At 46.9% G+C, this 25,262-nt stretch overlaps 1 protein-coding gene across 2 annotated transcripts in view; it reads right to left on the reverse strand.

Moving 5' to 3' along the window:
• The window catches only part of TRIO (trio Rho guanine nucleotide exchange factor), a 4,034,553-nt gene that overhangs the window by 244,060 nt on the left and 3,765,231 nt on the right, over window positions 1-25,262 (reverse strand). For both annotated transcript variants that reach the window (XM_078687660.1, XM_078687659.1), the window contains exon 56: window positions 2,492-2,630. In XM_078687660.1, coding sequence (XP_078543786.1) covers window positions 2,492-2,630 — 139 coding nt within the window. The remainder of the gene's footprint in view (window positions 1-2,491; window positions 2,631-25,262) is intronic.

The following is a 25,262-nucleotide window of genomic DNA, read 5'->3' on the forward strand; positions in this document are numbered from 1 at the left end:
CTGGTCAGGTCGTCATGGAGCCAGGTTTCACAAAGAAACAGAATGTCAGGGTTCTCATCAGTTAAGAGAGTGTTGACTTCAGAATGGTGTTTAACGAGGGACCTGACATTCAGTTGGAGGACCGTAATGGCGGTCTTTTTTGGCACAATGGTTCTGTGCTCAGATAAAGAGGGTTTGGGTGTGGCAAAGTTGCAGGACTTACATTGCAGGCAAGTCTGTCCGAGGCAGCCTTCTAGTTTATCGCATCTCAAAGTTGTATTTAGAGCGAGGAGATGTTCCCTGTCGTAGCGAAAAGCAAACTGTGTAATTTGGGCATGGGGGCAGGCGAGAGGCGATGTCCTGGTGATGACGGGCGCAGACGGGCTTGCCTTAGGCGCGCCCGCTGCGCTCGCCCGCTGCGCGACCGGAAGATACACATGTTTTTATAGTGAGGGAGATATTCCGACGGGGGGCGTGGCCTCTCGAAAAAGGGGCGTGGCCTGGGTCCACGGCGGGAATGGCGTCCCTGGGATTAGCGGTTTGACCTGCAAGCAGCGCTTAGATCAGCTGTGCGGTTTGTGTCCCGAGCGTGTGAGCCCAGAGCAGGCCTATCATCACTAGTAAAGAAGTAAGGCGCCTATCCAGGGTAGTTGACAGAGTTATAAATACCACAGCTGGTATATTAACTAATCTGACTGTGGAGCTTCAGGCTACGAGACTTGTTTCTCTTCAAAACCGTATGGTGCTAGACGCTATCTTAGCAGGTCGAGGAGGAGTTTGCCGCGTGATCGGCAGCTCCTGTTGCGTGTATATCCCTGACTCCGCCCCCTCTGTCCATTTGGCTATTCAAAAATTGCATTGTTTAGCTTCTGAAATTCATGCCAACACAGGTACCTGGTCCCTTTCTTGATGGTTTTGGGGTTTATTGTCTACCTGGGGTTGGAAGTTCCTAATGGTGTTAGCTGGTATAGCCGTTATCTTTACCTGTTGTCTCTGTGTACGCTGTGGACCTGCCTGTTGTTCTTACTGTGCATCCAAATTAACTTCCTCTTTGACAGAGCCATCCCCGACTAAAGTCAAAGCCCAAATGGTCCAACAAGAAATACAAAAGATGATGCAGATTGACGAGGGTATTTTTGAGGACTAATTTTCTTGATTAGTTACATCATGCTAAAAGGGTGGTTCTGAGGGATAAAATTGATTTTCTACATTTATATTAATCTTTTGTGTTAGCACGATGTATCTATATTCACATGTATATTATAAAATACACTAATTGGTTATGTCAATGTAGGAACTTCCTTTCCGCTTTTGCATTATATTTCTTTCGTACGCAGACTGAGAACCAAACAGACTCCATTTTGCCTGTACATGTATTAGACTCGAACGGTGGTCACGTGTCTCCCTCCAGCAGCCGAGTAAGCCCTGTTAGTTGAGTTATACAGACAGCTGAATTCATACTATTCTTTCTTGTTCTAAAGACCCAAGGTCGCATCTGGTTTCAGAGGTGATAAGCACTTTCCTGGAGGAGCCATACCCGTGCTCCCAGGCACCAAGACGAAAGGGAGTCATCCCTCCTGACCCTCCCCAATAATAGCAGAAGCAGACTTGTAAATGAGCTTTGTGTGCCATATATGGTCTTTCCTTTAAACTACTGTGCCTACCAGTAATTTTCCATGTACTGTAATCTCATGTAACGCAATGAAAGTACATATGCCATGTATTGAGTGTGAATTGGCAGTCTTCTCCACGCACTGGCTGGGTGACGTCGGAGGGGCTCCTCTATAGAGTATTGGTTGTCTAATAAACAATTGACTTTTCTTCACTGCCAACTGATTATTTGGTAAGATGATAAGTGGGGGCTATTGGTAGGTATAGCTCCATTGATTATTTTTGTAGTACGACAGGCTTGCATGGAAAGACAGGAATTGACGTCAGCATGCCTGAATGGTGCAACGCCACTTACCGACGTGTGGGGGTACTGCTCACGAAAAATGTTCCCAATCAAGTCTGAAGCCTAAGAAATTCAAAGGTAAGAAATCTGCAGCTAGAAGTCTCTATCAGATAAATAGAGATTGAAGCAAAATGGTATAATGAAGAGAAGTAGAGAGCAGCTAACAACCCCTGAAACTGGCTTCTGAATAGCAGGAAATCATAAAATAAAGCCCAGCAAACTCTGAATATATATGTTCAAAGAACCCTAAAAGATTAAAAAAATATTTTAAAAAAAGATCAAAGAAAAAAGTTGTCCGGTACACATGCACAGCAGCTCCATTCTGTAGGAATTTTGCTAGGAGAAAATGTTAAACAGGAGAAATGATCAAGAAGAGCAAGTGCTAGGAATTTAGTATGTTTCTACTCCGCACACTTCAAAAGCAATTTTCCTTCAGTCTTTTAGGTGGGGTGCAGAAGTCACAAAGGAATAAGTAAACGGAAAAGCATTCATGTGTAAGCAAGAATAAATAAAAACCCATAAAATGGGTGTTTCAAATAAATGATTTTGCCAAGTTACCTTCATGTCCAAGTGAGCAATCCTACAGTTATGAAGATACTGCACAGCATCAAGAATCTCCTTGAGGTACATTGTGATCTTCTCCTCAGTGAGGTTCCTCCATCGTACCACATAGTCTAGAAGACGACCCTGGTCAGCCCTGCCAAGTGGTATATTAAAAATACAGTTGGATGAAATGTAACAATCAGAAGAGTTTCTAAATGTTTAAACATTTTCCAGAAGATGTGTATGTGCCATGTAATTCTTAAGGCCCACTGATATCAAGGTATCCAACAAACTTGGTGGTTTGTTTATTGTTCATAATCTTAACTATGGCTCTTTGCTTCTCTGTACACAGCTATAATAAAACCTCACCATAGCGCATTTAAGGGATCTTTCATCAGAAGGACTGTTATTACCTGCTCTGCTGTTAACCAGTAGTCAACAGGGATAACACCATCTGATAATAAATAAGCAAAATTCCATTAAGTTCAGGGTAAGATAGATTTGATAAACAAAGTAAACCATGCCTAAACAAATTCTCATTGGTTTAAAAAAAAAAGCATTAGATCAATAACTTTTTTTTTCTCAGTAGAGTCCTCTGAAGCACATTGAACTACCCAAGAAGGCGACTTTACAAACAGTGACTGAATCCAATGAGGATAAAATGTATCTAGTTTTTAATGTCTCATGAAGAAAGTACTCCAACCTCACCCATTTGGGTCCAAATGAACAACTTACAAACTAACCTTTGGTAATGCTCTTTCTGGTAGAGACGTTAGCTAACCGCAGATTCCTAACCTTTTGAATATACCCCAGCACTATCTCTGGGAGTTGATAGGTGGCACAGTGAGTGTCACAGTGAGGTTCCCCATTGATGCCATTCGCTCTGGAAGTGATGTTCAGAGCCTATATAGGCACTACTCCTGCACGCTGATGTTGTTTCCTTTAGAAGCTGTCTGCACCCCCAGACGCAGAGCCCCAATAGCAAATTAACTCTGAGCAGTGTACAGATTCGTAGAATTGGGTTCTTATTTATAGAGTTCAACTCAAAGAACAGGAAGGCTGATGAGGAATCTGCAGTTAGATGGAGTCACTAACTGAAGAGCGTAACCGTAGCTAATTGGTGCTTCTGCTAGAGACTTACAACCATAGATTAATAATAATATTAATATAATCCACATTTGTAAAGTGCACAATCACCTGTAAGTGTCTCTAGGCGCTGAGGGTCGTCGGGAAGATTAAGCAAGCTATTGCCCAGAGTCACATAGATTCCTTATCTTTTGAATAGATTCTATGGAGGTGAGTCTGTAAAAGGATCAGAACAAAAAAAACTCTCAGGACCAACTGGGCAGAAAGCCCCTCTCGGCAAATCTGGCTGTCCAAATAGTAGTTATTCAGGAGCGCATGGCTCAAAACCCACATACCTGCCTGGTAGATGTCCAGGACAGGAACTTCGCATACCAGCACAGTGGTAGCAGCTTTGACCCTGGTGGAATGAGTTTGCAGTTCACTAAACAGCTGCTTCTTGGCCAGTGCATAGCAGATGCTAATGCGGAACATGATTCAGTGGAAAATGGGCCTTTTCTGCATTTCTTTGCTCCAGGAACTCCACATAAAATGATCATTATCCAGTGATCTCCTGTCCAATCAATGTTAGAGATCAAAGTACTTTAGAGGTCCAAGCAAAATAGTCTCTAAACCCCTTAAGAGGGGTGAGGCAGAGCAAAGAATGTCAGCAAGGTTATCTGTTGACCGACGTAGAACAGCATCACAACTTTTGGCAAAAAGGATGCTAGTGTTGCAGCCTGTCTGGGAAGAAAGTAGTGTACCACAGGTTGAAACAGGGAGTTTGAAACTTACTCACTGGCTGCTTTGATGTTATGTTAACGAGAAACAATGTCTTGAGGAACATATTTCAAGCAACTGAAAGGGAGTACACTCAAAATATGTGAGGACCAAGTTAACGGCCCACTGTGTTATGACAAAAGGAGAGGGAGGAAACAGATGGCGTAGACCTTTCAAAAACACATAACAGATGATTTAAACAATGAGGATTGGTCCTGCAACAGTAGAAAGGGCAAAAGACACCATTCAACTGTGCCCAGAGCACGGTCTTGAAGAGCGACACCAACCACCTGGACATTGACATCCGAAGTGAGACAACCTGTGCATGGCTCCTGGTCTTCCTCAGAGTCGCCTGGTCCTTACAGCTGCAGCAAAAAGGTCACAGTCTTCTCTTCTGAGCCTCTCGTCATTGGTACGCATTGTGCTTGTGTGCCTCCTGGTCACATTAGAGTGGCATAGACTAGGGGCGTGCTGTGGCGGCGAATCAAGATGGCCACCCCATGAGAGGCTCCATAACACCGAGTAACTGTCGGAGCAGAAGGGCACCTTTCAGGCTAGCGGTGCGGCATGGAAAGGATGTATTTACTGACTGGAGGCAGTAAGGAGTCCTGAGGCGACCTCGGATTCGTCGACTTGGATACCTTTTCCTTCATTCTTTTTCTGCCTCAGTGATCCCTCACAATGCGGCCGCCATTTTGTGCTTTGGCTTCGAGCATTTCTTTTTGGCAATATCGTCAGCATGTGAATAGTTTTGGGGGCATTGAGCAACGCAGTTGCTAAACAGTTTAAACTTCAGCAGAATGGGTTTTTTCCTTTTTTGAAAAAAACAAATGTAACAATAATACACCGAATGCTATGCTATCTTCATTATCAAGACTAAGAGAGAACTGCCCCGTTTTTAAATAATTGACTGCTACGTCGTGCTGCATAAGACAAGAGGGCATGCCTGCTATGTTGGTGGAAACGCCCCTGTAAACTTTATTTTCTGCTCATTTGTTTTTTTCTCCTCATTACCAAGCATATATCTACTTCTGCTGGTCATCTTGGTTAAGCCCTCATCTGAATTTTTAGTGCAATTTTTATCATTTCGTAGTGGAGTTACAGATTTTTGTGCCTAGAAAAAGAAGATTTTTGGGATCGAGTTGCCATTTATTTCTCAAACATCGATTCCTCACATCCTACTAAATCTCAAGGAGCACCTGGGTACCACATTAATAGTCACAAAGATTCTTCTGGTAACACTAATAAGCGTGCTAAGAAAGACCCATCCTCCCCAAAGAAGTCATCTCTCCCTCTGACTTTGGAGGACATCATGGATGTACTGTGCAATATTCAACCTTTTATGACAGAAACCACTGCGACACTTCAAAGAATTGAATGAAAATTTTCTGGTCTGGATTCATAGCTCTCGGATGTAGAGCAAAATATTAGTGATGCACAAGATGTTGTTGCTAAAGTAGACTTCCTTTTTCGAGAAGTGGCGCAGCTGAAAAAAACTACAGAGCACTTAGATATCCGAAATAGGCGGAACAACCTACATGTTTATGGTGTTCCGGAGGGCTCCGAAGGGTCGGATATGATCTCCTTTTTGAAGATTCATATTCCTCAGATAGTCAGTTTGTCAAAATCTACTGATCTCAACATTCAAAGGGCTCACAGGATAGGCCCCCAGAATACATCACCCTCTAGCAAACCACTAGGAATCATTGCTTATTTCCTATTATACTCTGACCTTATGGCGATTCTCAATGCAGCAAAACAACATAAACAGATGCTCTGGTCTGGTCAAAAAATCTTTTTCAGTCAGAATGTCTCAAAACCTACTGCTACTCGCCGTAAGGAGTTTCTAGATCTCAGACCGTCGCTGAGATCCATGAATGCCCGTTACGGTATCATTCATTCATGCTTTTTTAAAGTAACTTACAAGACAGAACTTATACTTCTGAAGATCCAGCTGAATTTAAGAAATTAATTCACGTTCACAGGGAAGAAGCTATGGAACTGACCAAAAATTGAATGTTTTCTCACTTGTTTTCACTTTTATTGCACAGATTTCCCCTTCATGTCCTGTTTAATGTTGCTGTTCTTATGCACGATGTTCTCCTGTTTGTCCAATATGCCTCACCCCTTGTGTTATCCCCCTTATTGTTCAGTAAGTCCACTTCCAATATGTTTATATTTAAGATTATATTTTTCTGATAATTTTTGTGGTTATAATACTCGTCTTTCTCGGTGTCCTGCTTGGGGTGGCCTCTGTCCTTCTCGCCCCACCACGCCTACTTCAATGTTCTTCTTTTTGTTTGTGGCAATTATGACTGAAGTCTTGTGGTTTATTGTCATCTTCCCTTTTGTTATTTTCTGAGGAGACTGAATTCTTCTTTTGCTTCCTTTCCTTATAACTTTCACTCCCTTCCTACTATCCACCTTTTTCCTTTTCTCTATGCTTTCAATTTTACTGCAACTTCTTCTCTTTGTCACTAAGTTTTTATTTTTATGGTTTTCTTTTATCCTAAAGCGTCTTTTCTCTGTCACTACTTTTTCACTTTTTTGGTTCTCCTTTATTCTCTCTCTGGACAGTCTAAATGGTTACACCAGTCTAGTTGCTTTTCTCTCATTCATATATCTCAACTCTTATTTTCTATTATTCTCGAATCTCCACCTGTTCCTCTCTTCTCTAGACTTACTTCTATTCAGGATTTGCATTGCTTGTTTCTACTTTGCCTTTTTCATTTAATTTATTATACTTTTTTCATGTTTTATAAAGTTATGTGCTTCATTTGCATACATTTTTTCCAATTAATTGTCTAGGTACTATTTCTTGGAATGTCATGGGTATCCGTAATCCAATTAAAAAACAATGTGTACTATCTCACCTTGCCAAATCGAAATGCCATGTAGCGTTACTGCAAGACACACACCTTAGAGAAAAGGACCTGTCTTCCTTACAGAAAGCATGGGTTGGCCAGGTATTTTGTTCCCCAGCAGTTAATAACAAAAATGGGGTAGTAATACTGTTTCACAAATCATTATCTGTTTGTTTGCAAAATGAGGTTAAGGACACTAACTGCAGATGGATTTTATTGAATGTTACTGTAGGAGAGTGGGGTCTGCAATCCTATGGTCACCCCAGATTTTTGCTTTTTGCTTCACTGGTTTACGACTTTCCCTGGCTGTGGGCCTGCTAATCAGACCCACAGCCTAGCTGTTCTCTCTCTAAATTGACATCCATGTACTTTAGGTGCATTTACCAATTGGTACTGGGCCACCTTATCAGTCCCTGTACAGTGTACCTTAGGTACCCAGGGCTAGGTGTACCCAGGGCCTACCAGGGGCTGAAGCATGTATTATGCCACCCCTGGCTGGCCATCTAAACAGACACAACTGGCTGGTAAGACAGCTGGGGCAAGGTGGTGTAATCACCCTTTGCTATAGATATAGTATACCTATATCTAACCCTAAAATGGACACATATATTCCTATCAGTCACTCCTATGGCAAGCCTTATTAATCCTGAAGGCAGAGTGCTTGGAATTATGTGAGATGGTGCTCTGGCATGAGCTGAGCCCGTCTGCAGCTTGCGGAACCAAGTCCTAATAGCTGTTCCATGATAACGCTATACCATATACTCTTAAGTGCATTATAATCCTCGCGGTTGAATGCTAACTCTGGTATAACATTATCAAAACATGTTGAGTAAGGTGTCATACGAATTGGAATACTACCCCCTCGCCAATTCTGGCGACGGGGGTAGCATTCCACCCTTCTAGAGGGACACGACATGTATGTAACTGTAAACCCCGGTTAAAGTTAACTCGAGCCTAAGCATCACAAAATGGATGCTGCCACCACAGACACAAGTCTGACCTCCTGCTGCTGGGAGTCCTTCCAGCGAGGGAGGCCTGGACAAAGGGTTTCCTGCCTTGGGAGGTGCTAGCACCACCCCAGACAGGATTTTGTGTATTGAGGTAGGGAGGCCTGAAAGGAATGAGACATGCCTGGGGCACACAAGGTGCCCTGTGCATACACCGGTTCAAACAAGTTGCTGGGGCACTCCAGCACCAGTTCTGGCGCGAAACCGGACAAAGGATAGGGGGTGTAACCACCCCCCTTCCTGGTCCCACCCAGGGGAGGGACCAAGTCACCAGTACAGGCCCTTTAGGAGAATAAAGGTAGGAGCTGGTCCCATTCCAAATTAGATTTACCCTGACAACTTTACAAGAAGAAACTCTGGACTTCGACGTTCTGCTCCACAGAAGACTGAAGAATCTCCCTTGTGGGCAAGAAGTGTCCACCCTGCAACTGCAGGCACCATCAAGCGTCCTAGCGGTCCACTTTGTCGTCCTTCCTGCCGGATCCAGACTTCAGAGCCCGACGAGACCCGGACTCCCAGACCTCTCCGACCTCTACCTACATCTGCAGCACAGCTGAGACCCGTGGGTGCGACGAGACACGTGGGACCGGCCATCTTGAAGAGACTGCACTTCGCTTCCAGCACGACTTCAGAGGCATCCTCGAGAGAGTGCTTTGGGGATTGAGAAGCCCCAGCCCCGAGCAGCTCCTGCACTGAAGATCAGCCCCACAGCATCCACGAGATCTGCGTGGGGCCCTTTTGCTTGATCGCTGCTCGATGCGTTGTCTGGTCACTTGCCGGCTGGCTAGTGGCCTCCTAGACGACGAACCTTTAAATCTTCACTGCTGGTCTGGTTGCTCCAGACTGGCCCTTGCTCCCTTCCAAGAGAGGAGCACCCTGGACCCTCCTGGTCCACTCCAGACGCCGTTTCCACTCACTGCGTGGGTTGCCTTTGCCAAGGACTGTTGACTCTAAATCCCGATCCGACACCGCTGACAGCGAGAGCCTGCATGGGACAGCTCATGACTCCATCCTGGTCGTCGAAGACACCTCCTGGTCCACGTGGCTGCAGAGACAAGCGTCCACTCTTCACCTGATCGCGACAACAGCATCTGGTTCCTTCCTGGTTCCACACCGGTCACTGGCTAGTGACTTTGAACACTGTCCCCTCTGCTTTCAGGTCCTCTTCTTCCTCGATCCGCCCGTGGATCGCGCCGGACATCTTCCTCCTGGTAGCCTGCAGCATCTTTTCTTCCGTGCTCCATAGACTTCAACGCAGAAACCCGACACGACTTCGCACCTATGCACCCGCAGCCAGTGGGTGAGGTAACAAGAGCATTTCGGTGCTCAAGGGTAGCTGGACTCTCCTAGTGTCCAGATTCACAGTCATTTTAGTCCTAACCAGTCAGGATTGTCCGTACTCACCTTTTTCTCTGAACTGTACTGTCCATAGACGTTGTTACGCATCTCGCGTGTGAGTTCACACTCTGCACACGCGCCCCGGGGGCCTCCTATTACTTACCTGAGGTTAGGATAGTGTAGTCCCAGCGAACCTACAACCTCTGGACAGCTCCATTCCTTCTATTGATTTCCTTATACCATTTACTTAGTATATGGTTTGCCGTGCCTCTAGGGCACCATTGTAATTTTGGCCAACATATCGTATTTTTCCTAAGAGATTGTCATGTGCTTAGCCCTCTGATCTCATAAAGAGTTCAGAGGTGTTTGTTATTAATAAATATACTGTTTATTTTCATAACAACCTGTGTGGTGTCCTTTCATCTGGTATTCAAGGGGTTATATGTGGTAAAACAGCTGGCTTCACATGCCGAAAGAGTTTAGCCTAAGACTGCTTTGTCCATGCTACCATTAGGATAGCTGGTCTATAAGGTTGACTTACAACCAATCACCATAAGGGTTGTTTGGACTAATGCAAGGTGATCACTAGAACTAGTGAGCATCATATATCAGGCCAACTTCTCACAGTTATAGTTAACAATATTAAATTTTCTTTTTTTAAAGTATACGGTGTCAATTGTATTGATTTAACATTTTGGAATTATTTCTTCTCTTTCCTTTCTTCCAATTCATTCGAAAATCTGATTTTGGGTGGTGACTGCAATCAACTTAAGGATCCTTTTTTAGATTGTAAATCCCAAACCAAATTTATGCCCCATAGAATGCACAAAACACATACGCACGGAGAGGAGAGCAGTCTGAAGCGCACACACTTAAGATTCCAAACCACAAGATACTCAACCAGGCTTCCATACTTAAGAAAGATACCACATCAGAGACCACACATCAGGAACCTTATTGGACTTTAAACTAGGTACACAACTACTACCAAGATTATCAATATAAGGAACCGGGAGTCAACCTAATCACAGCCGGAATGGAAGTAGAACCGGCGGGGAGAACGCAACAGATTTCATCCACCTGCTCAACAGCCCTGAAGAAGTCGTTTGGGGTATCACCCACGACGAAATACGCGTTGGCTGGATAATCTTACTAAATAATAAAATCCATTATCATTACAGAAATCTTGTTTTACATCAATGTGTATCCAATATGTAATGACAACATTGTGGTATAATAGTATCATGACATGTTAAAGAAGATAGCTTGTGCATAGGATTATAGTATTTGCTTACAGAGGACCACATTAAGAGTCCCGGTTGAGGGTTTAGGGTGTTAGTTTCCCTCACCTCTGCACCGCACAAATAGTCCACACAAAAATGTGTGTACACTAAGGAGGTGCCGGTTTCACACTAGGAAAACACCCCTTTGGTTTGTGTCCTGGAATTTTCTTTCTTCTCTCCTGTTCATAAGTCTCATTCCCGAATTGATTACATATTTCTCACCCAATCATCACTTCAATGTATGACGAATGTTCAGATTGGATCTATTCTCATTGCTGGCCATGCCCCCCTGTCATATTAGATATGGATTACTTCACATACACACCTACCTCACGCAGATGGCGTTTTAATAATGCCCTCCTGTTGGACACTCAATTTGTTGAACAATTTACACAGTTTATGCATGATTTTTTTAATGATATCTGTTTCACAATTCCACCTTATTCGGGACGCTTTTAAAGCCACTGCTAGAGGATTTATAATTAGGGCTCCCGGTGTTATGGTATTTATTTTTTTTGACATTTCTGTCTGTATTTATCCATATTTATTTTCTGCTAATTGTATCTGTATTTATCCATATTTATTTTGGGTTTTGTGGGAAAAAAAGCTGAAATTAGTATATTTCCTGATTTTTTTCTCAGGTAAATATGTGCGCATGCTTGAATACCTACTAGGTTTAAATACTGTAAACACCAGCAGAAGAGAAATTAATGCACTTTTTTAGAAAATCTGCAAATTTAGTATCAACCTTGTACATTTCTACTGCTGTTAAAGCCTCTTTACTAAAATTCCTTTCTTTTTTAGCCCCCTTACCTTGGCCTGACAGTCATGGCAGATTGTATTTAGAATTACTCAAAAAGTAACTGTAGGAGGGAGGATACCTGACTATGGTTACCCCAGATTTTTTGCCTTGTGTTTAGCTGGTTTTCGACTTAGTTGGCCTGGGATCCTGCTAATCAGGGTCCCAGGCTATCTGCTCTCTCTTTAAAATGGAATCCATGTACCCTAGGTGCATAACTAATTGGATATTGGGTCACCTTATCAGCCCCTGTACAGTGTACTATAGGTACCCAGGGCATAGGTGCATCCAAGGCCTACCAGGGGCTGCAGCATATCTTTTGCCACCCCTGGCTGGCCATCCAAACATACACAACTGGCTGATCACTCAGCTGGGGCAAGGTTGTGTAATCACCCCTTGCTTAGATATAGTATACCTATGTCTACACCTATATCTGGACACATATGCACCTATAAGTCACTCCTATGGCAGGCCTTATCAATCCTGGAGGCAGAGTGCTTGGTTTTATGGGAGATGGTGCTCTAGCATGAGCTGAGCCTGTCTGCAGCTTTCGGACAGGCTCAGTGTGGATAAAAATTTCCATTTTTATCCACATTTAAAAATAAATACAGACAAGAAAATAAATTTTTTCTGTCTGTATTTATCTGTAAAAATCAGTCAAAACGGAAAACAGGAACCCATTTATTTAATTAATACGGACTGTAAAATCGTTGCCAAATTATTAGCCCTTTGTATCAATCTGGTAATCCTGGGCCTAACCAACATATATTAATCAGGATTTGTTAAAGGACGCTCCACTACAGACAAGTCAAGGACTCTCCTTAACATTATATATTTAGCCTACAAGGATAATTCACTGATGGCTGCTATCACGTTGGACGCTGAGAAAGATTTTGATAGGGTAAATTGGGAATTCATTTTTGGAGCATTAAAATGGCATGACTTTAGCCCTCCCATTCTTAGATACATCCAGCTATTATACTCTTCTCCTTCCACTTCCATTTGGGTTAACGGCCACCAATCCAGATATTTTCCTCTTCACAGAGGAACTAGACAAGGTTGCCCTTTATCCCCTCTTTTATTTATTCTTGCCTTAGAACCATTTTTGGAAAAACTATCGCTCTCCACTTTATACGGGTTTCCAATGTAATCATACTGAAATTAAGTTTACTGCTTATGCGGACGACATCTTATTATATCTCTCCAATCCCGCTACCTCTTTGCCGACATTTTTCTCTTCGCTAAAAGAATATTCTGTAGTCTCTGGTTACAAGCTTATTCTTGACAAATCCGAGGTTATGCCACTGAATAAACATGGCTTTTTTCATATGTTTCAAGATACAGGCTTTAAATGGAACCCTAAGGATATTAAATGCTTAGGTATCCTCTACACTAATAATATCAAAGAAACAATTAAAATTAACCTTGCAGGCATACTTAAAAAACTTTCTGCACTTATCGATAGTTGGTCTCCACCATTTTTAGCCTGGTGGGGCAGACTTGCTACAATTAAAATGATGCTGCTTACGATCATCAATTTCTACCTCTCTATGCTCCCTCTCACTATTCCACTCTCTTTTTTAAAAATCATTAACCGTTCCCGAATCAAATATCTATGGATTAACCATAAATCCATGATTTCACATATCCGTCTTTAACAGTCCAAAGAATTTGGTGGGGTTAATTTTCCTAACATTAGACGTTATATCACTCTGCATTCCCCCTGAAACAAGTTTGGACCTTTTTATCGGATTCCTCACATATACCTTTAACGGCCTGAAGTTCGTTGGAACAATCCGAAGATGATCCATTCTCTTTTGCTATGGCCACTCGATTGTATATATATATACACAATATATTATCTCACCCCTCTGATCCTAGAACTAAATCCAATATTGAACTTTTATGGGAAAAGTATTTCGCACAAGAATTCTCGTTTCATACCTGGAGCTCCATTTCGTTAAAAATTCACACATCCTCACGATCAGATAGCACAACGCAAACTCTATACTATTACTATAATGGGCTGTTCCTCACCCATATGGATCTTCATAAGTTAAAATTAATGGATGACACGAAATGCTGGTCCTGTCTGGATGGTAACAGTGACTCACTCCATATGTTTTTTTTATTCCCTCTGGTTAAGAGTTTTTGCTTTCTCATCTGGAAGTAATTGAATGAGATTTTATCCACTAATGTTCCTTTTGACATTGTACAAGTTTATTTGAGTGATTCCTCTCCTGTATTGAGCTCCCAGAGAAGTGTGGGTAAATGTATTGATTTTGTTTATAGATATTACCTTACAGATTATTACCACCAACAGGAAGGACACTTCTAAAATTTCATACCAAGCTTGTTGGAACCTGCTATGTCATCATCATAGACTAGATCATGCATATGCTACTTCTACACCCCTACTGATTAAAAAAAGACTTATTTTGGTCACCACTTTCCACATTTGTTTCCAGGTTATCCGTTTGAACTACTTACTGTACACTGTTTTGAACTTTCTTAAAAGTATCATGTTAATTTTTTCTCATTGTTATTTTTACATTACTATTTAGCTGCTGCTTATCATTCTCCTTATCCCTCTTTGCTCCCCTCTCTCATTTCTTTCCTTTTCTCTTTCCCCTCCTCACCTCCTTTTAAAATATTAAATTGCATTTTTGTCTAAGTATAGGTTTAGAATGGTTACATTTGATTTTAATATATTTCATAATATAGTCCTGACTTGTTACTTCAATTTTTATAATGATACTTTTTGACTTCTGTTTATATAATGTATGCTGATGTTTTACTCTGTATTTCATACTAGCAGCCCGTCCCGACCTTGTCCGGGTGCAACAGGCTTCCCCGACCCCCGCCCGCCCCGACATTGTGCAGCAGCCCGGGCCCCTGCCCGGCCCGTCCCCTGCCTGCCCCAACCCCCGCCTGCCCCGACATGGGTCCCCTTACCTGAGCCGCCGCTCCTCCCGCCTGTCCGCTGCTCACACCGCCGCTGGCCTGCCCGCTGCTCCTCACGTCACCACTCCTCCCCCGCGCCATGTCCGCCGCTCCTCGTCGCGCTCCTGGACGCCGCTCCTCCCCGCGCTCCTGACGTGAGCACGCACATCGCGGCCGGCGCTACTTCGGAGGGACTACTTTTTTTTTTACTGTAAATTTTTTAAATAACGTTTTTTATTTTTTATTTATATAGCCTATAACCATCTACACACCCTGACGATTCCGACGGTGTATCGAGTGTGTGGATTGGCGCTTTGGTTCCCGAGTTTACCCGCCTCAAAGGCTGAAAGGTCTTCCTTTATTATAGTAGTATAGATCAATAAAGCATTCTAAACAAAACAAAACGAGTGGCATAGACTCTGTCCCCTCTACTTGCAGGGTCTCCTCTTCAAGAATCCATGTTTCGATTTCACCGGACATCTTCAGAGGCCTTTCTTCCCAAGTCTTTCATTGTCGTCCGCGGCAGGTTCCGACGTCACTTCACCCCTATGCACCCGGCTTCCCTGTTGCAGGTAACCTGGTTCCTGGGGCATCCACTCTTTGGGCGGCTCTCCAACTTTGTATCTATGAAACGGTTTCTTCAGGGTTTTCTGGGAAGGGTCCTTCTTTAAAACTGCACCCGTGACTTCTCCAATGATTTCCATTGGCAGGCGGTTGTGTTTCCACTCTGCACACAGCCTTCGTGTGGTTCCTGGGTACTTACCTTGGGTGGTTCTGTGTGTCCCCAGCACCTGTGAGTCTTCTGGTCCGAGTCCAATTCTCCTTTGGAGTTCACATTTCACCTTCTTAATATATAGTTTGGTCTCCCCCTGGAGACCAGTGTATTTTATGCTACTTACCTGATTATTTCAAAGTATTCTTGTGTATTGTGTTGATATCTCCGGGTAGGAGATATAGCAATGTGTTAGTGATTGTGTGGTTATTTTTCATTTAGCTTACACTATTGATTAAAGTTGATATAACAATCTGCTTTACCCTCCTTCAAGATAAGCCTGAAGGCTGCTCTCAACAGGTATCACTTTGAGAACTTTCTGTAGCTATCAAAGACCATTAAAATCACCATAAGGGTTGTCCGGATTAGTGCAAGATACATCACTTTGATAAGTGTGCACCATATACTAAGCCAGCCGCCTAGACCACCCAAGGTGGAACAAGTCACCTAGTGAGAAACGCCACAGATAATCCAATGCGAAGGACTGCTGACATTGCGTGTACTGGGTGAATTGATCAAGACAATGTTCTCCCCATTAGAGAACGAGACCTCCGGGTGCAGCTGCCACTCGTGGGCCACAAGGTGTCAGCGACTGAGTTCATCTGCCCTGGCATTCTAAGATCTCATATAATGGCTCATCACCAGGAAAATTCCTTGAAGGCCCAGCCCGGCAGAGCGCCTCCTTCCTTATCCTACTCCGCCCTGTTGGTTGCAATACCACATGGCAGCGGGGTTGTCTGAGAGCACCTGCAATTGCCTCCCTTTGATGGATGGTAGGAAGGGTTCAAATGATAAGTGGATGGCCCTCAGCTCCAGAAGGTTGATATAGATCTGGAACTCCACCGGAGACCAGAAACCTCTGATCTCCACCTCTCCCGGGTGGCCACCCCAACCCATAAGGGATGCATTGGTAAATGTAGGAAGCTGGCTCTGTATACACTATACCAACGTAAGATATAGTGTGCAGAGTTATAGAAAAGACTAAGGGGGTAAGTACTAACAACTCTCTTTGTGGGAGTGTGGGCGAGCAGTTAGGCCTATCCATATCCAGGTGTTAAGCATTTACCGGATTCACTCAATCAAGGAATGATACACACACTCAGAGACAGAATCCAGACCAATTAGTTGAGTATAAAAAATATATACTTATGTTTTATTTTGGAATCAAGCAGGACTTAGCACAGGTGAGTAAAATATGCTTTCAAATGCAAGATTGTAAAAGGAAATGCAGTTGTGCTTAAAATTACATTTCTTACAGGTTCGTATCACTTTCAAAGTGCAGTTGGAATCATACAGTATGTATGTATGAGATACTTTAGGATTACTTTGAATACTGAGGGTTGTATGCCAGAGTACCACACCTTAGGATCTCTACATACAAGGTAAGTATGACTTTGCATACTTTGCAATAAGATTCCATTTTCTTCATACATCCCAGTTAAACACGTAGACATTTTTTAGGCCCAAAATCTCCATACCTGGGTTCCTATGGGGAAACAGTGTTAACGGTTATGAAGGTAAGAACACAACTTACGAGGTCGAGTTTTGGGGGTTAGAACCAAGGTTCTAGATGGGCACATGAAATGCACAACCAGCGCAACTGGGGCAGCTAGGTGCAGAGCACAGGGGCCCAATGTTAACAAATAGGACCTTCAGTTAGGGACTGCTGACTAGCAGACCACTTGGTTGTGGGAGCCAAGCTCCTGGGGTTAAGGTCAGCACTGCAGGGGACAACGACCAGCACAGGAGCTGCACCACCAGTGGCACTCTAGTGGCCAGGTGCAAAATGGATGTCAGGGACCCTGTGCTCCCCAAAAGGAGACCTACGGTTTTGGAAAGATGCTGCAGGCTCAAGCATGGAGTCTTCATGAAGGCGACCACCAGCTGGAGAGGTAAGTTGGGATCTAAGGGGATACCTGGAACCCGTCGGGTGGGCCACCCAAGCCCGTGGGCGTCAGGTGCAGGGGTGTCTTCTGCTGTCGGGTTTTCTTACCAGCTCCGGTCGCGGTTGGGGAGAACCTTCAGGTTGGGTTTAGGTTGCAGGCGTCCTCTGGAGTCTTGAGGGAGGTCAGGGATCACCAGATCCCAGGTGAGGATTGCTGGGGAGACCACCTTGGGGTGTTGAGCCACTCGAACTCAGTTTGGGCGTCGGGTGCACAATTGCAGAGTCAACAGAATCCGGATTCTGGAGGCGAGGCAAGCAAATCCGGTGCTCATGGGAGACTGTCAGTGGGAAGGTCACAGGGCAGGTCCTCCGGGCTCTGGGGAGGGGGCTGCCTGCTGGACTTGCTAGGTTTCTTGCTGTAGGCAGGTATAGACGGGACAGGCCGGTAGGGCTGAAGCCAAGGCTTTTGGTGTCCTCTTCTTCCTGGGTCAGCACAGCTCTTCGGTCCTTCTTTCTTCCAGGAATCTGAGAAGGCAAGATTCAGGGTCACCCCTAAATACTAGATTTAGGGGAGTTAAAGGGGTGTACAGGCCGGGAACAATGATCCCTTCCTTGGGATGGTACAACTCCTATTATGCCGACCTCCAAGGGGAAGGTTCATGAGCTTCTTCCTATTTGTCCGGTTCCCTCAACTTTTTTTTTTTGACAAATAAACTTTATTTTCATATGCGCACAGTGATCATAACTTGACATCTACAACCACCGGGATCTTTTCAGTAATAATTGCGATTCCACATAGCACAGCCTTTTTGCCGACATCTCTTAGGCCCAGCGGCGGTTTAGCCCTCCAAACATTGGAGGTAGCAATGTAGCATATATTAATTTTGATGCTCTTAGTCGCTGCCGCTGTATTAATCCTTAAAACCCCCAAAAACCTGAAATAATCCCCCCCCTGTTCCTTTCTGCCTGTCAGTCCCCAGATGTTCATCTGATTGTGCACATCCACCTGCTCACCTGCTGTATGTGTACTATATGCACAAATTACTTACCTTCGGTAACGGTATATCTGTAAGGAACAGTAGTTAGTATTAGATTCCTTACCTTAGAATACCCCCAGGCGTCAGAATGGATCCGGAAACTTTTGCGTAGCAGTACTCTTGCGCGTCGGTAGGCGTCGTCTGCGGCTCCGCGTCCGTCGCCGGCGTCGTTGGTGCCGGGATGACGTCGCCGGACGCCCTCGTGCGCTGACGTCAGTTCCTATACACAGCTTTTCCACGCCAGAAAACGCAGAGCCATGATAAAAACTAACACTGGAGCCATAAAACTAGAGCCCTGAAAGGGGATGACCTTAACCCTAGATATCAGTTCGCAGAACGAGGAGGATGGGTGGGGTGCTAAGGAATCTAATACTAACTACTGTTTCTTACAGATATATCTTTACCAAAGGTAAGTAACTTGTGCATCTGAAAGAAACAGGTTAGTATTAGATTCCTTACCTTAGAATAGATACCCCAGCAATACCAACCCCGGTGGTGGGTCTGCGAACCAATGATCACACCAGAAAGTCCTGGAGAACGGAACGGCCGAAAAAGCCATCTCTCTGGACTTGGCTGTCCAGGCAGTAGTGTCTTGCGAATGTGTGCAGCGAGGCCCATGTAGCTGGCTGACAGATGTCCTGCAAGGGGATTCCCCAGCCCAGGGCAGTAGTAGCCGCCGTGGCCCATGTAGAATGGGCACGAAGCCCCACGGAGGCTCCTTTCAAGCCAAAGAGTAACAAGACTTGATGCACAAGACAACCCAACGAGAAATGGTCGGTTTGTGCACCGCCCGTCCCTTCTTAGCGCCCACATAACCAACAAAAAGTTGGTCATCCACTTAGAACTGGCGTGTGCGATCCAGATAGAATGAGAGCGCATTTTTTGGGTCCAGACGGTGGAGCCTCTCTTCCTTTTTCGAGGGATGCGGAGGCGGAAAGAAAGTGGGCAAAGTGATGGACTGCCCTATGTGGAAGGCTGTGAATACCTTGGGCAGGAAAGAGGGTCGCGTCCGCAACACAACTTTGTCCGGATGAACTGAAAGGAAAGGTAGCTTAGAAGAAAGGGCCTGGAGCTCACTCACTCTCCTGGCAGAGGTGATGGCAACCAGGAAAGCGCTCTATAGAGTAAGGAGACGAAGAGGACAGTTATGAAGCAGCTCAAAGGGAGCGCACATCAGAAAAGTTAGAACCAGTTTCAAGTCCCACTGAGGCATCACGAAAGGAACTGGAGGAAACATATGGGTGATGCCCTTCAAAAGCACAAGTTACTTACCTTCGGTAACAATATATCTGTAAGAAACAGTAGTTAGTATTAGATTCCTTACCTTAGAATATCCCCAGGCGTCAGACTGGATCCGGAAACTTTTGAGTAGCAGTACCCGTGCGCGTCGGTAGGCGTCGTCTGCGGCTCCGCGTCCGTCGTTGGCGTCGGGTTGACGTCGCCGGAGTACTTAGACGCCGCCCTCGTGCGCTGACTTCAGTTCTTACACACAGCTTTTCGGCGCCAGAAACGCAGAGCCATGATAAAAACCAACACTGGTGCCATGAAACTAGGGTCCTGAAAGGGGATGACCTTAACCCTAGATATCGGTTCGCAGAATGGGGAGGATGGGTGGGGCGGTAAGGAAACTAATACTAACTACTGTTTCTTACAGATATATCGTTACCGAAGGTAAGTAACTTGTGCATCTGAAAGAAACAGGTTAGTATTGGATTCCTTACCTTAGAATAGATACCCCAGCAATACCAACCCCGGTGGTGGGTCTGCGAACCAATAATCACACCAGAAAGTCCTGGAGGACGGAACGGCCAAAGATGCCATCCCTCCGGACTTGGCTGTCCAGGCAGTAGTGTCTTGCGAACGTGTGCAGCGAGGCCCACGTAGCTGCCTGACAGATGTCCTGCAAGGGGTCTCCCCGGCCCTGGGCAGTAGTAGCCGCCGTGGCCAGAGTGGAATGGGCCCTCAGCCCAACAGGAGGCTCCTTCTTAGCCAAAGAGTAGCATGCCTTGATGCACAACACGACCCACCAAGAGATGGCCAGTTTGAGCACCGCCCGTCCCTTCTTAGCGCCCACGTAACCAACAAAGAGTTGGTCATCCACCCGGAACTGGCGTGTGCGATCCAAATAGAAAGAGCGCACGTTTTGGGTCCAGACGGGGGAGCCGCTCTTCCTCTTTCGAGGGATGCGGAGGCAGAAAGAAGGTGGGCAAGGTGGTGGACTGCCCGATGTGGAAGGCTGGGACTACCTTGGGCAGAAAAGAGGGTCTTGTCCGCAACACAACTTTGTCCGGATGGACAGAAAGGAAGGGAGGCTTGGATGAAAGAGCCTGGAGCTCACTCACTCTCCTGGCAGAGGTGATGGCAACCAGGAAAGCAGTCTTAAGGGTAAGAAGATGGAGAGGACAGTTATGAAGTGGCTCAAAGGGAGCGCACATTAGAAAAGTAAAAACAAGGTTCAAGTCCCACTGAGACATCATGTAAGGAACAGGGGGGAACACATGAGTGATACCCTTTAAGAATCAATTAACAACTGGGGACTTGAACAAAGAAGGCTGATCAGGTAGCCTTAAGAAGGCGGAAAGGGCAGAAAGGTAGCCCTTGATAGTGCCCAGAGCAGAGCCCTGCTTGGCAAGGAAAGAAGGAAGAGGAGAACCTCAGGAAGAGGGGCAGAAAGGGGATCCACAGCCTTTGCTGTGCACCATGCCACAAACTTGTTCCATCTGCAGGCGTATACCGACTTTGTGGAGGGACGTCTGGCTGCCAGAATCACATCACAAACTTCAGAAGGCAAGTCAAATGGCCTCAACTGTCGCCGCTCAATCTCCAAGCATGGAGGTGGAGACTGGACAGGTTTGGGTGGAGGACCGTCCCCTGCTGCTGCGACAGAAGGTCCTCCTGAAGAGGCAGACGAACCGGGGGATCAACAGACATACCGAGTAGCTCGGGATAACAGTATCTTCATGCCCAGTCCGGAGCCACAAGGATAACTTGGGCCCGGTCGCGCCTGATCTTCTTTAGCACTCTGGGCAGAAGTGGTATAGGCGGAAAGGCGTACAACAGACCGCAGCTCCACTCGTGACGAAAAGCGTCTCCGAGCGAGTGCCGCCTTGGAAATTCCAACGCGCAGAACTGATGACATTGCGCGTTCTCTTCTGTGGCGAATAGATCTAACCAAGGCTCTCCCCACTGCTGAAAGAGGCCTTGCGCCACGTCCGAGTTCAGACGCCATTCGTGATCCATCATGCACCGACGGCTGAGTTTGTCCGCCCTGGCGTTCAGGGAACCTGCAAGGTGTTGAACCACCAGGGTCACGCCCTGATGTTCCAGCCACTGCCAGAGGTGCAGAGCCTCCTGGCAGAGGGTCCACGACCCTACCCCGCCCTGTTTGTTGCAGTACCACATGGCAGTGGTGTTGTCTGTGAACACCTGCACTACACTTCCCCGGACAGAGGGGAGGAATGCCTTCAGTGCAAGCCGGATCGCCCGCAGCTCAAGAAGGTTGATGTGGAGCCGGGACTCCGCCAGAGACCAGAGGCCTCTGATATCCGCCTCTCCCATGTGGCCTCCCCAGCCCTGGAGGGACGCATCCGTCACAACTACGTGCTCCGGGTGGGGTAGGGAGAGGGATATGCCATTGACCCAATCGCGGTCCATGAGCCACTACTGCAACTGTCTTGTAGTGCCCTCCAAGATCAAGACATAGTCGAAGAGATTGCCCTGATGCTGGGCCCACTGAAACTTCAGGTCCCACTGCAGAGCTTGCATCCGCCACCTGGCGTGATGCACCAGAAGGATGCAGGAGGCCATCAGCCCCAGAAGCCGCAGCGTCAACCTGACCGAGACTCGGGATAACGGCTGAAAGATTGGAATCAGAGCCTGAATATCCCGAACCCGCTGCTCGGGAAGATAAACCCGAAACTGCGCCGAGTCCAGAACCGCTCCGATGAAGAGGATCATCTGAGAGGGACACAGGTGTGACTTCGGCACATTGATGGAGAACCCAAGCAGGTGCAGGAGGTCGGCTGTAGTCTGGAGGTGGCTGACGACTGTCTGGGGCGAGCCTGCCTTCAACAACAAGTCGTCGAGGTAGGGGAAGACTGAAACCCCTAACCAGCGCAGATGAGCTGCGACCACCGCCATCACTTTCGTGAACACCCGTGGGGCGCTGGTAAGGCCAAAGGGGAGCACAGTAAACTGAAATAGCAGAGGCGGCGTGTTTCTGAACTAGAGGAACGTCACGGTGTTGGTTTATCGAGACCAAAAAATCTGGTGACTACCATGGAAATATTCGTCTTTTGGGAATCTTGAATAATATATACCTACATCTTTAATAACATGGACTCATAACTTGAGATTGCTGACCCAATAGAAGGTATCGGTTCCTAGTTAGCTCTGTCTATACATATATTGAACTAGACGAAGGAGAACCTCAGGAAATATATATATGACTCCTAACAGAGAGTCTGCCGTGGGGAGTGAGACAGAAAGGTTTTTTCCCCTTTTCTTGTTGGACAATACTGCACATGGGACCGTTTTTTCTGCCCTGAAGAAGTTCTATCTCAGAACGAAACGCGTTGGCTGGCTTTTGTCCAATATGGAACATTAAACAAGCATTGAAATATATATCAAGACTCAGCGTTTATATACAAGGATATTGGGAGAGTTATCTATCTCTCGTATTTGATTGGATTGATTTTCAAAGCGGTGCTTTTTCAAAACTGGACACAAAAATTGACATTCACCCTCTGGTTTGGGGTGGTGCCCTTAGGACAGGGGGCATTTGAAAAATAGCACGCTAAGCGTTGGAAATACTTTGGTTTGTGAAAATATAGGATTGGTGCCTCTTCTTTCTTTGACAGGTCCACTGTCCAAGGTGTTAATGTATAGGTAAACTGAAAGTGCTCGTGGCCTACCGTGAGCCGCAGGTAACGCCGGTGGACCGGCAGGACGTAGATATGAAAATAAGCGTCCTGCAAGTCCAACGCTACCATCCAGTCTCCTGGGCCAGGGCAGCTAGGACCTGAGATAGAGTCAGCATCTTGAACTTCTCCTGCCAGAGGAAGCTGTTGACGTTTCGCAGGTCCAAGATAGGGCGTAGGCCCCCTTTGCCCTTCTTGGGAACCAGAAAGTAGTGGGAGTAACAACCACACCCTACTTCTGGCCCAGGAATGCGCTTGATGGCCCCCTTGGCCAAAAGGGCCGTAACTTCCTCTCGAAGAAGTGCCACGTGATCCCCCGACATGCGGTGGTATTGCCGTCGCATGGCTGGAGGGGTCGCCTCGAAGGGGAGGGAGTAGCCCCTTTGGACGATTTGCAGCACCCACCTGTCCGATGTGACAGTGCGCCAGTGGAGGTGGTGATGGCGAACCCTGCCCCCCACTGGCGTCACATGGGCATGAAAGCTCGGACTAGGAAGGTTTTGAGGCGGATGCTGAAGGGGCAGGTGTGAACTGGCCTCGCCGTTGTCCCCGACCGCCGCCACGGCGGTTTCCACATCCGCCACCGCGCTGGACGGCAGTCTGCGGCCCGTGGCTGGCAGGACGTGTGGGGGCGCCCCTTCCTTGGCCACGAAAGGAGCTAAAGGCAACCGTTTGCTGGCGCGGTGCCGAGAGGCCCAAGGACTTGGCCGTAGCCCTGGAGTCCTTAAAGTGCTCAAGCGCATGGTCTGCATTGTCGCCAAAGAGGCGACGGCCATCAAACGGCATGTCCATAAGGGTGTATTGGACATCAGCCGAAAAGTTGGCGGACCTCAAACAGGCGTGGCGACGAATCGGCACCGTCGTTGCCATCGCTCTGCCCAGTGAGTCCGTGGTATCCAGCCCACACCGGATGCCCCATCTCTATCCTCCGCAAGGGCTTGGGTGAGTTTAGTCAGGACCTCCGCCGGACATTGGGGCAGCACGTCGGCGACCGTGTCCCACAGAGAGTGGGTATAACGGCCCAAGAGGCACGCGGTGTTGACTGACTGCAGCCCTAAACTCAGGGAGGTGTATACCTTTTTCCCGTATTGCTCGTACCTCTTTGATTCCCGATCGGGGGGAGCCGTTGGGAATGCGGTCTGGGAGTTAGAGGCAGAGGCCTGTATGACCAGGCTCTTGGGAGTGGGGTGGGTGGACAGGAAGCAAGGGTCACCCGGAGCCGGACGGTGGCGTCTGGCCACGTTCCTATCTACAGGCTGACCTGTAGCGGGCTTGGACCAAGTGCCCAGAAGAACGTCAGACAAGGCCTCATTAAATGGCAGCAGAGGCTCGGCCAAGCTTGCTGCGGTTTAAGGACCTCAGTGAGGAGGTTAGTCCTCACGGCCGCGACGGGGAGCTCCAGGCCCAAGGCCTTGGCAGCCCGCGTCAGCACCACACTGTAGGCAGCCCCCTCCTCCATAGCCGCGGTAGGAGGGGAGACAAAACCAGTGCCCGGCGAGGTGTCCAGACCACTGGCCTCCCCTAGCTCACCTGTCCAGTCCTGATAAGACTGGCACTCCTGTGCCAGAGGGTCCTCCCAATCTGCCTAGCCACCCATCTCCTGGTGTTCAGGGTCAAAAGATGGGGCCGGATCATAGAAGTAAAAATCTCCCATCGGCGTCCAAAGCGGCGTCGAACGACGCCGCTCCGGTGTCGGAACCGGACCGAGGGGGAGACTGAGGACAGCATCGACCGTGGTCGGCACTGGGGATGACACCCTAGGAGCCGGCACCAGCGAGGTCGTAAGGTCGACCGGCGACGACCCGGATCCGGGCCTGGATCAGGTGGAGTCCTGTGGTTGCGGGACCGAAGTCGCCGACGGCGCCGGGGCCGAAGAACCCGGCCCGCTTGGGCTCCCAGTCTGGGCCGTGGGGTCCGAAGGTGCCGCTTAATCCGACGGAGGAGTGAGCGACCTCATAGCCGAGAGGAAGGCGTCAATCTCCTCCAGCGTCGCTTTCTGCCCAGGGACCGGCAGGTATGGAGCAGGCCGCGACGCCAGCTGCTCCGACGGAGCCGCGTGGGCGGTGTCACCCGAACCCCCAGCTGCGTCACGCGAGC

The sequence above is a fragment of the Lissotriton helveticus genome, chromosome 4_1, assembly GCF_964261635.1.
Source record: "Lissotriton helveticus chromosome 4_1, aLisHel1.1, whole genome shotgun sequence".
NCBI lineage: Eukaryota > Metazoa > Chordata > Amphibia > Caudata > Salamandridae > Lissotriton > Lissotriton helveticus.